Source organism: Pollachius pollachius (assembly GCF_949987615.1).
Source record: "Pollachius pollachius genome assembly, chromosome: 4".
In the NCBI taxonomy this organism is placed as follows: Eukaryota; Metazoa; Chordata; class Actinopteri; order Gadiformes; family Gadidae; genus Pollachius; species Pollachius pollachius.
Window position 1 is genome coordinate 15,036,976 of NC_136937.1, and position 15,996 is coordinate 15,052,971.

Sequence of the window (15,996 nt, forward strand, 5' to 3'; positions counted from 1 at the left end):
TACCGGCTATTCATTGCATGCGACTGAAACGTGACGGGTCATTCAAACGACATCTTTCTGGATTTTGAGAAACATTTATTAAGTCCCGTAGTAGAGATGTTTTGAGGACAGGTCGGGGTCTATCCCAGCTAATCTTTTTCATCAACGGAGAGTTATTCAAACATCTGCCTTTCATTTCCTGATCCCGCGCTCGCTATCGTACTTTAATCCGCGGGATAATTAGCTCTCCCACTAGAAGCTTCCATTTAAAGGATAAAGAAAGACAACGTGTGGTGAGTGGCCCTGTTATGATTCATATATAATATTTAATAAAGGATATATTAAATGTGATGACTGCGGTACTAACCTTCCGATCCGAACAGTGCGCTAACGTGTTAGCCCGGTGCTAGTAGCATCCTAGCTAAGGGATGTAATTGACCTATGTCCTGTCAGTGGACCTTATCAACTATCACTAACTCACGGTTAACTAACTGGTTGGTTCATGAGTTCATTCATTGTAACAAATGACTGCCTCCCTCGAGGTCAACCAAAACTAGCCAGTAACCTGGGACTTCAATGGTTGCTCGTTGCCTCTCATCCGCTCAGTTGAAAGAAGTAGCTTACAAATACAATAAAACCAGCCAGCTGCTTCGTGCTATAGCCAGCATACATCGAGTGTGCATGTAGCGTATAACGTGGTGGCGTCACAGCGCTTCGTCCTGTGCCTGTGGAGCCGGAGGAAGTGTTGCTCTGATCAAGAACAAATAACGGTTAAATCTACTCTATAGTTAACTAGCAGTGTCGGTGGTCCGGACGACGACGACAACCTTTTTAGATGTAGTAATGATAAACATGATGATAATCATTTTGGTAATCGAAGATTCATTTGGCTCGTGCTAGACGTCTCTTATGAATTTCAGCACGTGCAAATGAAAGCCGATGACCTATTAATAATGAAGGATCATTCGTAATCAATCTTTCATCTAGACGGCATCGGACCATCTAACAACGCTATACTAACCCTTAATGAAAGAGCCATGTAATTCCGAAGTAATGCTTGTTATACTGCCTAAAATATAAATAATCGATTATCTTCTGCGACATTGCTAATAAATGGCTACCGGGGAAGTTTGCGGGAAAGGCAGATAGGGGGCTCTCTTCAGCATAACAATGGAGGTTCTTTACTTAAAGTCCACTGTTGGCTGCACAGTCTGCCCCGAGACGCCGCTGAACCAGATAATATGCTCTGTCTGTTGCTATGGGCCTGTACATCAATGAAAGTACTCTCTTCTTCTGTCTTTCAGGATGCACCTCCATTCACCCAACCTTACTATTGCATGATGGCCAGTAGATCAGGTTTTCTGATTGCCCAGAACCAAAGTATTGGCAAAATAATTAGTATTACAGGATAACAATACGCCCACACTTCTAATTGACCTCTTATTTATTTCTAGCCTTGTTGGGTTATAGTTTACAGTATTTGGAGTCCTCATTTAACTGAGAGGCCTTGCACTCTGCTTATTTATTTACCTTGATACCTCTTATTACAGTAGCTGCTTCTAACAAATCGGCGGGTTCCCATTCATTTGATATTGCTAAGATTCACTTTGTATAGCCTATATTTACATCACGCACAATGGCTTCAACAACCATGGCTACACTACTCATCGTGGGCACGGCCGCCCTGGCCACCCAGGGCCCCATGACTGACTACATGTGGCTGCTGATCGTGGGCTTCATCATCGCCTTCATCCTGGCCTTCTCCGTGGGGGCCAACGACGTGGCCAATTCGTTCGGCACGGCGGTTGGCTCAGGGGTGGTCACCTTGCGGCAGGCCTGCATTCTGGCCACCGTGTTCGAGACCGTGGGCTCGGTTCTGCTCGGGGCCAAAGTCAGCGAGACGATCCGCAAGGGCATCATAGACGTGGGGATGTACAACGGCTCTGAGCACGTCCTGATGGCCGGGTCGGTCAGCGCCATGTTTGGTGAGTTCAGCCCCAGCGTAAGGGCCGAAGTATGGCTTGACTAGCAGTTGGGCAAGGCCAAATCAAGACCTGGGAGATTACATTTGTGTGTCAGGTTGTAATACAATACAATGTAGGTCCGCATAAGAGTAGTGGCAATACACAATATGTCATTCTATCATTCACAATAAATGTATTAAAGGATTGCATTGTTGTGGTGTCCTTTCTATTCAGGGTCTGCCGTTTGGCAGCTGGCCGCATCATTTCTGAAGTTGCCCATTTCTGGAACACACTGCATTGTCGGAGCTACCATCGGCTTCTCCCTCGTAGCTAGAGGATCACAGGGAGTGAGGTGGCTGGAACTGCTTCGAATCGGTGAGTCATCGCACTCATGGGACCCACGAGACCCTTTGTTCACTGGTGATTTAGGGAAAGTTTTTAAATGTAGTTAGCTCCAAATAAAATCCTGTTGTATGGCATTTTGAGTACAACGTACAAAACTAGTATCAACGCAACTGGGCGAGCATTATACTATATTTTATTACACTGTTTTGTTTGTTTTTATAACGCTTAATAACACAATTCTGTATTCTTTTAGTACAGTAGTTAGTTTTTATGACCCTTGTCTGTTTTCTTTCCCGTTCCAGTTGGCTCATGGTTCCTGAGCCCCCTGTTGTCTGGTCTCATGTCTGCTGTTGTTTTCTGGTTTGTGAGGAAGTTCATCTTGCATAAGGTGAGCTTCCTATTTCCCAGATTACACAAGAAACCTGAAAAGCAATGTCTTGACGATTTAGTAACAATAGAGCACACTGGATGGTGCTGTGGTTGCCTCCTGTAACCAATTTTGAATTGCAACGAAAGAAGGCTATGAAAGTTCTGACGGTGCGTTCTGTTGTCCCTGTAGAAAGATCCAGTGCCCAACGGACTCAAGGCCCTCCCAGCCTTCTATGCACTCACCATGGGGACAAACCTGTTCTCCATTATGTACACTGGAGCTCCGAGTGAGTATCGCAATGCTACGTCTTTACCTCTGCATGCCTGCCCACAGCCAAAGCCCAAAATACATCCCTCCCTCAGACAGATGGATGCCCAACCTTATTCCAAACCAAACCAGACTGTTTGCCCTTTCACAGTAGGCCTGTTTATTTGAACGTGTTTTTGTGGTGGCTTCCTGTGGTACGATGTGGGTCATAGTTAAAGCTTTAAGAGATGAAAAACAGGAAATGCATCAAGCTTTTATAGGATATTTAACTTTTATTGTTGACGTCAAATGTTTCTTTCAAACCTTTTTTGTTTGTTGTTGTTTTGGAATGAAAGTGGGAAAACAGAAGTTAAGAGGTTGTATTGAATGTCTCCAGTAGGTCAATTAACTTTCTGCATTGCTGAGTAATAAACCAGGTTCTGCCATTTCTTCAGAATTAAATGAGCAACTTTTGCTCCTTGTGTTTTCTTCTCTCTACAGGGCCTAACAGTTCAAGAAGTTAGCTGGCCTGGGCCATTTAATGGCGGCTACAGGCCAGAGTATGACCAGATATCATACACTCATGTGTATGTGCACACACCTCACCCTCTTTCACACAACATATCCCACTCAACGGACCATAGCCTTGCTGAGTCCAATACACTTGAGTCACATCGCCCTAGAGCTCTTCACACATTAGCCTTCACCCAGTAGCCATGAGGACCAGAACTCAGGGTTACATTCAAGAGACTGCAGTAGATTTCCATAAACGTACGTAACCTTATGCTGGGCCCTTTTTTGTTGTTACAAGCATTCAAACATTTAGAATGACTCAACTAGTTCAAACCCGATTTTTACACTGGTCCAACCCCCACATGGGCAGGCCAGGCTCATGTCTTTTCTGAAGAGAGAAGACGCAAGCAGCCATTATCCCAAGGGTTTCAGGAACACTAAACGACCCTGAACCCTGATTAGTTATAGTAGGTGAAATTCAGCACAGCCACATTTGTGCATTCCAGAATGGCATAATTATGACGGAGATGAGTTCCACTTGGACTACTTTAGGTTGAGTCTGAAAAAGGCTCTTTCATGACAGGCTCTAAAAGTCAGCATTTATCCTACGCTCAGGATGTGATTGGATATTGGGTTGCTACATATGAAAGCGACAAATGTCCATTGCTCTGCATTTTACTGCAGCCCAACAAGAGGTTGTCATGACAACATATGTTGCATTATTCATGAAGACCTCTTTGGTACTCGTAGCCTAGAAAAAAGTAAAGAGAAGTTTGATCAGGACGTGAGCTGCATTGCCCAAGGGCTAGGTTCAGAGAAGTGTTTGAACTATGTTTACTGCACTCTAGAACGGACTATTCAGGCTCTCCGTTTACGCCATGCCACATGTGGTTGTAGGGGCATAATGTTATGGGAACATACTGTACTCACTGCTGTACCGAAGTCCCCGTTTCTCATTACCCAACCACACCCCTTATTCATGGACACCCACGTATTTCTAAGTCACATAATGATCACCCTTTATCATCGCAAGTAAACTACTGCAGGTGAAACCTATAACTAAAGATTTTATTTTATACTGGAAACGAGTGACTTTAAAGCCGTGTTCAACTTTAAATGGAAGCAGAGATGTTCTATACACACTTAGAGAAAAACCACCAGGACGGTTCTAGTTTCCTCCCATGTGTCCTCATCCCAGGTATATATCGTCAGATGTTTGCAAGTCAAATCTCCCTGACTGGCCTGTTGCTTGGCAAGCGAAATGAGCACAGCCATGTCAGTATTCGTGGAACTAGATCTGCTGTCTATGCTCAATTTTACACTTGCTAAATCAGCCTTTCCTTTTATAATGGTGTACAAAACGGTATGTTCTGTTTTATACTAATCATAACATTTCAACCGCTTCACAACACATCGGCAGACGTCAATGCGCCTTTAGCTGGAATGCAAATTTTCTGCCTGGTTTCCCCTTTGAAAAACAGACACGGCAGGGCTTTGCTTAGTGGACCTGAAGCAATCGTAGACACACTGCTAATCACAGCATAGTGCTGGGAATGAACTTGGCCGTAGACGACAAAACCTTTGTGGTTAGCTTATTATAGTGCTGGCTGTTTACCGTTCAGGTATCAATAAGGTGTACAGTGATTCGTTTTGAGGCTTTACATTTAAGGGATTTCTTTTGAGCAGTCTATAGGAATGAGCCTAAACAAAGCGGAAAACAACTCCAGTATTTTCCATGAGACATGAGTCATAAACTATCTTAAAAGAAAATAACTAAAATAGGGTGTGATGAGCTGGCTTTAGAGGAAGGAGGGGGTGGAGGGAGGGAGGGTCAACAAAGCACTTTATTGTGTAACGTGGGCCACGAGACGTGAAGTTAGAGGGACGGGCTTGGAGTGTGGGTAAATTCCACTTCCTGAGCGATCTCATTCATTCCTGTGCATGTCTGTGGTTTGGACTAGCCACCTTTTGTGTAGGAGTGCTCCTCGTAAATCAAGGCTGTTTTTTGTTTTCCCTGCTCCTGTGTGTTTATAAAGATCTGACCCACAACCCACTGCCTTTATTACACAATAATCTACTCCCAAATGTCCTGAATCTCTAAGGAACTATTTTCAACCCCTCCTCTCCCACTTACTCTCCTCTTAATGTTCCGGCAGCCCCTGGGCTATGACTTTAACATCCCCTTGTTAATGACTTCCCAATGATAGCGTCTGGTTGACCCACACCTGCTTCCCCTCTGAAGCTCATGGGGGACATGCCTCAGCTGTTAGAGGGGGAAGGTCTCTCTGTCCCAGCCTCTTGCCACCGGTGCCCTTCAGGCCCCCCCCCCCCCCCCCCCCCCTTACCGAGGGCATTGAGTTAACATTGCGTAACTAAAGACACGACACATGGGATGTTCAGTAGCTGCAGCATGTGAGAGCCACGACGTGGTGAGCAGCGCACCTCGGACTACTGGCCTAACCAATTACCCACGAGGAAGCCTCTTATCTGTTTGTTTTTGACAAACAGAAAGAATACATTTCTCCACTCGGGATGGCTGAGGGCACCGTACCACAAGAGGCTGGGATGTTCTTCCCTTATTAAAGCAACCTGCTGACTTGCAGTCTCCTTATGACAACGGTGGCACCCCCGGGTGTTAGAGCCCTGCCAGGCATGCACTGCTCTGCACTGCGACTGCTCTCAGCTCCCGATGCACATACTGTACTGCAGCCTTGGCACGCGGTCGTCCTTGACTCGCTCACCTCCCCTTTCTTTATTCTTTCCTCCTCCTCCCGTCGGCCTCCTGTACCGTGTAAGGAATGCATTGTCCATGTGCAGGAAACTTGCCTGTAACGTTGTTTCTTGTAGAGGTGTGTGTGTGTGTGTCGACAGCCCAACGGCACAGTCACCCTTTCCTCTTGTGGGTGTCGTTAGACCTGTTCACTTGTGGTGTCTAATTGCACATGGTATATTACACTCATGGCACAATGTGACTTTAGCCTTGAACACCACTGAGAGATGCTTTATGATGGCCAGGATTCACAGTAGCTCTGTCCTCTGCATGTTTAATTTACAGATCAATGTGGATCACTTTGTTGATGCCTGGCATCTTCTTGTCTTAGAATAGTCATTTTAACCTGTATTTGAGTTTTATTTTGTTGGTTTGTTTTTTTTAAGTAGTTTTAGGCCTAGATTATTTTTTTGTGGTAGCATTCCGCTGCCATGGTTCTTAAAATGCCTTTCTCTCTCCGTTTTTCCTCTTCTCGTGTGTTTATTTGTATTTGTTTCCCCTGGGACTCATCAGTGCTGGGATTCAACAATTTCCGATGGTGGGTCACTTTGCTCATCTCCCTGGGCTTCTCCTTGGTCACTGCCCTGGTGGTGTGGTTCATCGTGTGCCCGTTCCTCAAGAGGAAGATTGAACGTAAGTATTCTTCCCAGCGTCTCAGTTCAGGTGACTCACTGTGCCTAGGACTTTTTTTTTTAAATTTTTTTTTTTTTACCACTATCCAGGACTGCTTTTGAAAGGCAAGCACACATACACACAGAGCTACCTAAGCAAGAGATTTGGTCCTTCATGTTTAGTGTCAATCCGTTCATTTCATGAGCTTAGCCTAGTTCTGAACAGGGTTCTGTTGTTATAATGGAGGTGTTCCAAAGAAGAGATTTGTATAAAAGGACTAAGTGGGTAATCCTGATGAATAAACGACACGTAGCCCTTCTACACAATGCACTCAGTGTGGTTGTACAAAATGAATGGCCTAGATTAGCTGATTTAAAATGGTGCGTCAGACGGCACCTAGTTAATTTACTCTGCAAATATTGAAACAAATACAAGACTTATCATAAGGTCCATACTTTTGATACTTACTATGTTCCCTAAATAGTTGTCCCAATTCTGCCTAAGGTCATTTAGCCAGCCATCTCCAGATGTAGCAGTAGCACAGTGGTTTTTGAGATCAGACAATGTTTCGTAAAATACTTTTATGGCTATGCACGTCTTTTTTTTTTTAAATCAAACAATACCATATTGATTCACATTGTTTCCAGAAATCAAGGTGGGAGTTTGAAGCTTAATCTTGGGAGTCGTGATCTGTCTGGGTTTCACTCCCGTCTCCTAGACCGAAGCTTCCCAATTGGGTCATGGTAATCTGCTAATTGGCCTTCAACACTTGAACAGAAATAGCTACAGGTTGACATGGAACGGTAACATAAGCCAATGCGGCAGGTTTTTTCCGGTAAGGCCTTGGCTCCCAAGGACTGGCATGTGATCTTGTAATTCAATATATCACTTATCGTAGCACATCACATGAGCCAGAAGCTTGCATTGATCTATTGCAAGGTAGCTGCTATGATGGACTTTAGGTACTTCGTTGGTAACGTCAAATGACTCAAAGACGTGGCTGTGTGTGTGTTCCCTCCTCTGGTCAAGCGGCCGCACACAGCTGCTCATATTACTCTACGTGTCACGCGACTAACCCCATGCCCTTTCCCCCACCAGGAGACCTGAAGGCGTCCAGCCCCTCCGAAAGCCCCCTGATGGAGAAGAGGGAGCTCCCGGAGCCCCCGTGCCCCATCCTCAAGCCGGCCCCCACCCCTCCCCCAGCCCCCGAGAGCGACTCCGCCCAGCCCGTGGCTGAGGAGCGGCGGGTCGCCTTCAACATTGGAGACCCTGACGACGGCGAGAAGGAACGCAAGGTCGGGTTCGCCATCGGAGACCCGGACGAGAACGACTACAGCGCTGCCAACGGTGGTGAGTGGTTAAAAAAACAACATCCTATAGACCATAGTTTTTGTTGTCATTTGGGACATATTCGACCCTTGCTTTCCTGTGTTTACCAGGTCCCCCGAAGCCCCAGGTCAACGGCGCCCCGGCCATCTCCGCCAACCAAGCCCAGTTCAACCAGCAGGTGCAGTTCTCCAGCCAGCAGGCCCACATCCCCAGCAACGGCTACAGCCACTACCACACCGTGCACAAGGACTCGGGCCTGTACAAGGACCTGCTGCATAAGCTGCACCTGGCCCGCGTGGGTGACTGCATGGGCGAGGCGGGCGACCGGCCCATCCGCCGCAACAACAGCTACACCTCCTACACCATGGCCATCATCGGCATGCACGGCGAGTTCAAGCACCGCGAGGGCGAGTTCCACGACGGCGCCAAGGCGCCCGGCACCGCCGGGCAGGACAGGAAGCGCATCCGCATGGACAGCTACACGAGCTACTGCAACGCGGTGGCGGAGCACGCCGCCCCCGAGGCCGTGGAGGAGGCCGACGTCACCCTGGAGATGGCCCAGGCCGAGGGGGCCGGCAGCCGCAGCTCCCTGGAGGAGGACCGGCTGGAGAAGGACCGCCCCGAGGTGTCCACCCTCTTCCAGTTCCTGCAGATCCTCACCGCCTGCTTCGGCTCCTTCGCCCACGGAGGCAACGACGTCAGGTACCCTTGGGGCTTTTCTTTCTGCGTGTCGAAGTGGACACTGTACCGACCAAGCCGTTGCCATGAACGTGTAACTGTACTTTTGACCACCAGGAGGCTGGATTGAGTTCCTTGTCCCAAGCGCTCAACAAGTTGCGTCTCTGTTGCAGTAACGCCATCGGCCCGCTGGTGGCGCTGTGGCTGGTGTACACCAGCGGCAGCGTGGAGTCGGAGAAGCCCACTCCCATCTGGCTGCTGCTGTACGGAGGAGTGGGCATCTGTGCCGGCCTGTGGGTGTGGGGCCGCAGGGTGATCCAGACCATGGGCCGAGACCTCACGCCCATCACCCCCTCAAGGTGCCCGCGCCACACCGACCCAGTGCAGCTTCCTGTTCAGACAGGGCTCGACACACTAACCCTAGGAGAGCCTCCGGTACAGACGGGTCTCGTGTGCCACGTTTCCTCTGAGCGGTTTTGGTCCGGTGCGGCTCAGGTGTCGCTGGGGGAAACGCGCGCCAGATTGGGCGTGTCTGAGTTGTCCCCCTCCGAGCCCGACCGAGCTGCTCCGCCCGGTGGAAAAGAGGCATTGGCCACTGTCCTAGGACTCTTACCCACTGCCCATGGGCAGCTTCCGGTCCTGACAGGACTTGGGCTGTGTTCCAATATCCATACTTCCATGAGTACACTTAAACGTAGTACACTATCCGCACTCACTAAGTGCGCTAATTTTCAGATGTCAGTGTTGTTCCAAATCGAATACTCCGTGGTGCACTAACCGGAAATTACGATCACGACTGCTGCCGCGGCTCCTCCCCTGCAATAAACATCCCGCATTGAACGGTGAACTCTTTATACCTAGCAGCTATTAAAAGCTGACTAAAATGACTCCATTAATGCAGGCTATGTGGAAAATGCGCCGACTGAGGCTCAGCCTGGCTCCGCCCTCTTCCCCTACGTAACTAAGATGGCTGCCGTTGAGTACGAAAAGTGTACATGATCGATCCACACTTCGCTGTTTGACCGTTTTGAGTACACCATCCGGGTCCTTTCAGTACACTTATTTTCGCCTGATCTTAATTGGAACGCCCTACGTACTCAGACTAGTACGGAGAGTATCGATATTGGAACACAGCATTGGATCTGCTGTCCCGGGGCAGCTTCCGGTCCTGACACACTGACCCAGGCAACGCCCTGTCCAGACAGGACACTTACCCACTCTCCCTGACCGCTTCCTGTCCAGACATGAATCATACCTAGTATCTTATATTAGCATCCCTGCTCAGGCACAGTCTTCTGATGACGAACTCTGTACTTACTTTGTTTCTCTTCCCCCCGCAGTGGTTTCAGCATTGAGCTGGCCTCAGCCCTGACAGTGGTGGTTGCCTCCAACATCGGACTGCCCGTTTCCACCACCCACTGCAAGGTAAGCTGGTCAGCGTGGTCCCACAGCCAGACTCTGAGCATAATGAGGGCACTGTCTTAACATGTGGGTGGAGGGAGAGCAGACTGGCTCCCCACTGGGCAGTCTGGGTCTAAAAATAGGACGGCTCAGTCCAAATAAGTGGCATCACTTGGGAAATGGGAAGAGAAGATTCCAGGGCCACATTACCTCATGTGTTTGGCGACATTAGAAGCCACGGAGTTGTTTTGAAGAGGAGTAACGGGTTCTTCCCTCCGTCGTCCTCCAGGTGGGCTCGGTGGTGGCGGTGGGATGGCTGCGCTCCAAGAAGGCGGTGGACTGGCGTCTATTCCGCAACATCTTCATGGCCTGGTTCGTGACGGTGCCCATCTCGGGCCTAATCAGCGCAGCCATCATGGCGGTGTTCTACTACGGCATCCTCTGAAGGGCGGCGACACCAGCCCCAAGAGGGGGCGAGGAGAGACACTGTGCCCCGGCACGCGCGGCGGAGGCCCAGAAGCGGTGGCTTGGAAAAGGAGGTCATGTCGTACGCGGACCTCCAGGCCACCGCTTTAGGGAGAGGAAGGGAGGAGAGGAAATGTTGGGAGGGGGAGGGTTGTGAAATGGGCCTGTGGTTCTTTTATACTACATTATTCTCCACCTCAAGTTGGTGGTTTATTTCCGTTTGGGCCTGGTCCCTTTTTGATTTCCTTTTTGTCTGGGCGGATAAAAGATTGATTTGGTATACTTCGGTCCCCACAAATCTGTAGAGCAAAACAAAATGCACCAACTTTTGTTTCATTACTTTTTAAATTCTTTCCTCAACTATATGGGTATATCTAGATATATACATGCAGCCCTCTTTCTTGGGCATCTTATTACAGGAGTTTAGAAAAAACTAATGGAGAGGGAGAGGAAAAAAAAACAATGCAATATTATCATTTTGTTTGCAGCTGTATTTCAGTGAACATTCTCAGTGGCAGCCCTGGCTGTATGTTTTGATGCAAAAAAACGAGGTTATTGTGCGTGGCTTTTAAATGTGTTATTTTCTTTATATTTTTTTGGTATAACTGAAATGTTTTGATTTGGCCTTGTCGTCATGAACCGCCGGTTTAGATTATTTTTTATATATATTTAAAAAAAGCCCCTTTTAGACTAGCTGGTTGAAAGGCACCTTTTTAAAAAGGTTCATAAAATAAGTAACCATTAATGGGGTTTCTGTCAAGCATGCTTAGGACTATTTATACATGACCAAATAACATAGAGCTTAGTGATTGTAATAGCTTGACTCTACCATTCAAGAATGAGTCGCAGATGTAAACACGGAACAGAAACGCATCAAAATCATGACCCTGACTCAAGGTGGGACTGCAGTTCTCCACCAGTGTCCCCTGGTACACGCCTCAACACTGACCTCGTAACGCACATTCACTCCAAATGTATTACAATGTCAACGCACAAATTTAGCTCTCAAAATGAATATCCTTACATCCTGTTAAACTTGACCACGTTGTTAGAGGCTGTACTTCTGTCTGCCAACATGGACTGTCACTCCCTAATAATATAACCTTTTTCTTGCACTGTACATCTGCCTACAGTTTTGGGCCGCTTTCTATGTTGGCTTTTTCACCCTTTTGTTTTCTTGAAGTTGTTGACTGACTGGGATGCCCTGAGTGAGGAGATCATTGACCGGGTTGTATTGTGGCGTAGAGATAAAGGGGAACACGCCCCTGACAAAGCACCATCACATGGTCATGTGGCTGCAGCACCAACAGTTTTAGACCTATAGATGCAGTAGTTGCCTTACTTCTGTCCCCCTTTAGGTACCAAAGAAGAGATTGATTTAGCTGTTTTTTTGTTTTTTTAAAAAAACGCACACCAAGCTGTTGCTATGTCCTGACCAGCAAGACAGTATAAAAATGTATTAAAAACCAAATAAAAAATGGAAAAGTTAAAACTACCTCTGGCTTTGAAGTTCTATTTAGCACGAAATTATGAATATTAGGACGACTTCTAAAACATGTAGCTCCTATGCAGCTTAACAAGAACGACGTCACATGAAGGGTAAGAGGGATAGTTCCCTTTATTTGGAAGTAAAATGTTTCACACCGTGGTGTGCATCAGCTACTTGAAGACCGCAGAAGCGCTGCAGTCCTGCGTCCACTGCACTGCATCATTCCACCGGATCTGTGACAGAACAGTTCTCCTTAAAACGGCAGCACATCCCCCGCCCCCCCCCCCCCCAATATTGTTTTCAACGTGACATGAATGGCCTGATCGTGCAGCTCACGTGATGTGAGATTAATATGTGAAGAAAAAAACAAACGCCTACCGAGTATTGTGAATACACAGGGGATGTTACCCGTCGACCATTGAACTTTGACCTCTGACTCAAATGTCACCACCTTTTACTATCGAACGGTGCATCTGCGCTTCGGAAATAGCAACAGCAAGGCGACACGCTATAAATCAAGCACATTGGTCACCGGGGGAGGCTGTCTGAATGGCCTGGATCTGTGTACTAGTTTCAAAGGCTGTTATCAAACAGTGTGCTGTCCTTGAAGCGTCGACCTAGAACAGGCTAAACCTACACTATTGGATATTTAGCCATATTAGTTTTATGATTATCGTTGTATTATTGTATCCCTATAAATGCAATATGTAGGCTACAGTATAATGAGATGTCACTGGGCTCTAGTGCAACCTTTGGTCCCGGCAGTCGTCGTGGTGCGTACATCTGTGGCTGCGGAGGAACAACATTAGATTATAGTTGCCATGAGAGAAAGTATGGCATTTAAGAAATGGAAAGGATCTCGGTGACTAACACGTTACCAAGGTTGGTGATCTTTTCGGTCTCTGTCTCGTGGTGCTCTGGAAAAAAACAGAACATTATTCGGTGTTCTTTTTAGACAACAATATGAGAAAAAAAAGTTATAAAACCAGTTTAACTTTATGGTAGGCCAATTTAACAAATGTTTGATTGTTTAGAAGGCAGCACTGCGACTTTAGACCTACTATAAGTCTTTACTCACCACGTCTCTGTCTCATGCCTGTCATAAATAGAAAATTACAGAATTTGGATTTTGCGTACAAGATTGGCGTCTTATTTATTGGAAAAATGTGTTTATTTTATGAATATTATTGGCCTTACCATCTGTGTCCTCAGTTGACTCTGATGATGATTCTGTTAAATACATCACAATAAGGAGAAAACCTTTTTACTATTAATCAGTTTAATTTTAAAATATAATCTGATAAAGAAGCCAAAAAATGTAGAAAGGCGGCAATTGACTGCCGCCCTCAGGCCACTGTTTGAACCGCAGTCCGTTTCTCTTACCCTCGTGCGAGGCGACGGATTTATCATCGCCCTCTGTGGGTGGAAAGTATTAAGACAAGTTACGCAATGGCAATGCTAAACAGAATTGGCCAATTCCCATGTCCTCTTTCGTTGTTCGTTTTATACATGATAGGTTACACATTTAAATGTATATGACACACCTTTGCTGTCATCACCAGCTGCAACTTGCTCCACCACTGTGGGGAAAAACAGATTGGTCATTCAGTTATACAACACTGAATTGTGAGAAGAAGTAGGGAGTAGTCTAAAACTAACCTACCAGTTTCAACATGAACAGCCTCTGGGAATGAAGATTAGACATAAGAAAGATTGGCTCAACAACTATTTTTATTTATTACTGACGTTATTACTGAACAACAAATCATTCTTGGATTTGGGAGAATGATATTAATGACTTAATTTCTCACCCAAGTAACGTGAATCCTCGGTGTGTTCGTCTTAAAAGAGTGAAGAATGTTAATAATAATGAATAATGCAGAATTGACTTGCTATTTAAAGGGATTTTAACTTTTAAAATGCAATTCTTTAATAATGAATTGTGCTATAATGAGAACCTTATTTTTATCTTACCATTCTTCTGAGCAGCCTCAAACTCAATTTGATCTGAATAAAAACATGAAATGATTAATCCTAAGTAAAACCATGTTGCACACACACACGTACACACACATGTACACACACACACACACACACACACACACACGTTGTTTTCATGTAATACAACATCACTGTACCAGTTTTCTGCAGTTCAGTCAATTCAGCAACTGGAACTTCAGCAACTGGAAAAGAAACACAAGGAAAGAGGTTTGTGGGGAATATTCATGGTCCTAACATTATAACTCCGCAATACTGATATTCCACAATGTGTCCCTCACCTTCCTCAACCACGGCGTCCTCCTTCTCTTTGGTCTCCAGAGAGGCAGACAGGGCTGGGGAGGTCATCATAAGTAAACTAGTAAGACCCGGTAAACACATTTTAAAAGACCATTTTAAGATGCTTTGTTAAAGTTGTTTTACCAAAGTCAAAGCAAACAGAGAGCAAATAGAATAGTGTACCAAAGATTATGGAGAACAAAGTTAAATGTATACCAAGGTTATGATTACGTTATGATTGAGTTCTGTAAGAGACGCTGAGTAGGGAAACTAAATGGAGTGCGCTCATACAGCAATGTATGGCTGTTGTACTTTCCCAAAAGCAAATAACTATGGAAATAACTTTTTCATTTCAGAAAATGTTAACCATCTCTTCATCAACAGGATACAACTTGAACTGTTAAGTCTTCAACTATGTTCTCTGTTATGACTGTTAACGAAATACATAACTCATAAATAACTCAATGTTATCATGCATCATTCTTACCCGTCTGGAATCCAGCCAAAGCTAGGAAGAGAAACAGAGGTACCAGAGACTTCATCTTGGCTTGGGTTTCTGACAATGCTGGTCAACAATGATCCACAAAGGGGTTATCTCAGGAATGGAGAGATCTGTGAGCGGCAGGTGTGTAGCACGGCCCAACATTGAGGACCAGGGGGCTGTCGTCAGCCTCTTATATCATCTCATCACATGCTTGGCGGTGGTGGTACCATTGTCCCATCCGCTACCTGAACAGACGCCAGCTGGGCCGCACGTCCCCAGCAGACACCACACACACAGCCGGCTCATTCAGGCCTTCAATGGGGGCCATTGTGTTCTGCTGGGTCACACGCCTCCCGCCGCCATGTTGCTCTTTGCATGCTGGGGGTTAAAGGATAAAACAAAAGTAAATAAACAACAGGCGCTTCCTGTTTTTATTTTTTTTTAAGGGATGAAAACAGTGACGCCACTGTAGGCCAAAGTAAGGGTCGATGAGACATTTTATCACACATTGTGCAGGCTGCCATACTATTTCACATTCAAATTAAGGTTTTCCATACCTTTTGCATATTTGCTTAGGGATTTTTTTCCCTTACAACACACTTAAGAGAAGAGAATAATTCTGGCAATGCAAAAGGTACCACATAAATAGTAATTACTAACATAATAACACTGACATTTTTACAGAAGTAAACAAAGGCCCAAGGACTTGTGAACCATACAATCATAAATGACTAGAACTTTAATATCTGTGCCTGTGCCAAGGAATTTACCAATTTATTTTAATCAATTGATTTATAATTGCAAATTTTAAATCAATTGTGTTTCCTTGTCTTTCACTTTCACTCACGCAAAACAGGTCTCGCAAAAAATAATAAAAAGCTCTTAGAAAGACAATACACATCTAACATCTCATTACTTTATTGTAAACATTTAAAACTCCAGACATCATGGGTCAATCTTCCCCGAAGATTTTTATTCTTTTCTTTTCCGGTTCCATCCATATTTTTGTCCGTTCAATTGGTTTGGATTTAGATAGGACTCAATTGTATAAAATAAAAAACGAACACACTATTT

General features: G+C 45.7%; 2 protein-coding genes across 3 annotated transcripts; one reads left to right on the top strand and one right to left on the bottom strand.

The window, feature by feature from the left end:
* Positions 1 to 12,167, top strand: slc20a1b (solute carrier family 20 member 1b). Its single transcript, XM_079735021.1, has 11 exons — positions 1 to 272; positions 1,284 to 1,964; positions 2,178 to 2,318; positions 2,591 to 2,676; positions 2,848 to 2,944; positions 6,701 to 6,820; positions 7,898 to 8,149; positions 8,239 to 8,830; positions 8,980 to 9,165; positions 10,147 to 10,231; positions 10,497 to 12,167. The coding sequence occupies exons 2-11, from the start codon at positions 1,616 to 1,618 to the stop codon at positions 10,650 to 10,652; spliced, it is 2,064 nt and encodes a 687-aa protein (XP_079591147.1). The 5' UTR covers positions 1 to 272; positions 1,284 to 1,615; the 3' UTR covers positions 10,653 to 12,167.
* A 100-nt stretch (positions 12,168 to 12,267) lies between these two features.
* On the bottom strand, positions 12,268 to 15,099 carry LOC307074745 (uncharacterized protein). Of its 2 annotated transcripts, XM_079735024.1 has the most exons (13): positions 14,926 to 15,099; positions 14,441 to 14,494; positions 14,300 to 14,344; positions 14,136 to 14,168; positions 13,973 to 14,002; positions 13,825 to 13,845; positions 13,706 to 13,741; positions 13,545 to 13,577; positions 13,359 to 13,391; positions 13,240 to 13,257; positions 13,040 to 13,078; positions 12,912 to 12,950; positions 12,268 to 12,394 (listed from the first exon to the last, which is right to left on the bottom strand). In XM_079735024.1, exons 1-13 carry the CDS (start codon positions 14,978 to 14,980, stop codon positions 12,381 to 12,383), a joined length of 450 nt encoding a protein of 149 aa, XP_079591150.1. In that variant the 5' UTR covers positions 14,981 to 15,099; the 3' UTR covers positions 12,268 to 12,380. The 2 variants fall into 2 exon arrangements, with proteins under 2 accessions (XP_079591150.1, XP_079591149.1); XM_079735023.1 differs by lacking the exon at positions 12,268 to 12,394 and having other exon boundaries at positions 12,463 to 12,950; positions 14,926 to 15,098.
* Positions 15,100 to 15,996: the final 897 nt, after the last annotated feature.

Bases quoted from the DNA above. Each gene is read 5' to 3' on its own strand.
- slc20a1b (XM_079735021.1), top strand. From the start codon at position 1,616: ATGGCTTCAACAACCATGGCTACACTACTCATCGTGGGCACGGCCGCC. The intron at 2,945-6,700 runs GTGAGTATCGCA...GGGACTCATCAG, and splicing joins TATGTACACTGGAGCTCCGA to TGCTGGGATTCAACAATTTC. The intron at 8,150-8,238 runs GTGAGTGGTTAA...TGTGTTTACCAG, and splicing joins CTACAGCGCTGCCAACGGTG to GTCCCCCGAAGCCCCAGGTC.
- LOC307074745 (XM_079735023.1), bottom strand. From the start codon at position 14,980: ATGAAGTCTCTGGTACCTCTGTTTCTCTTCCTAGCTTTGGCTGGATTC. The intron at 14,495-14,925 runs GTAAGAATGATG...TGACCTCCCCAG, and splicing joins TTTGGCTGGATTCCAGACGG to CCCTGTCTGCCTCTCTGGAG. The intron at 14,169-14,299 runs GTACAGTGATGT...GTTTTTATTCAG, and splicing joins GACTGAACTGCAGAAAACTG to ATCAAATTGAGTTTGAGGCT.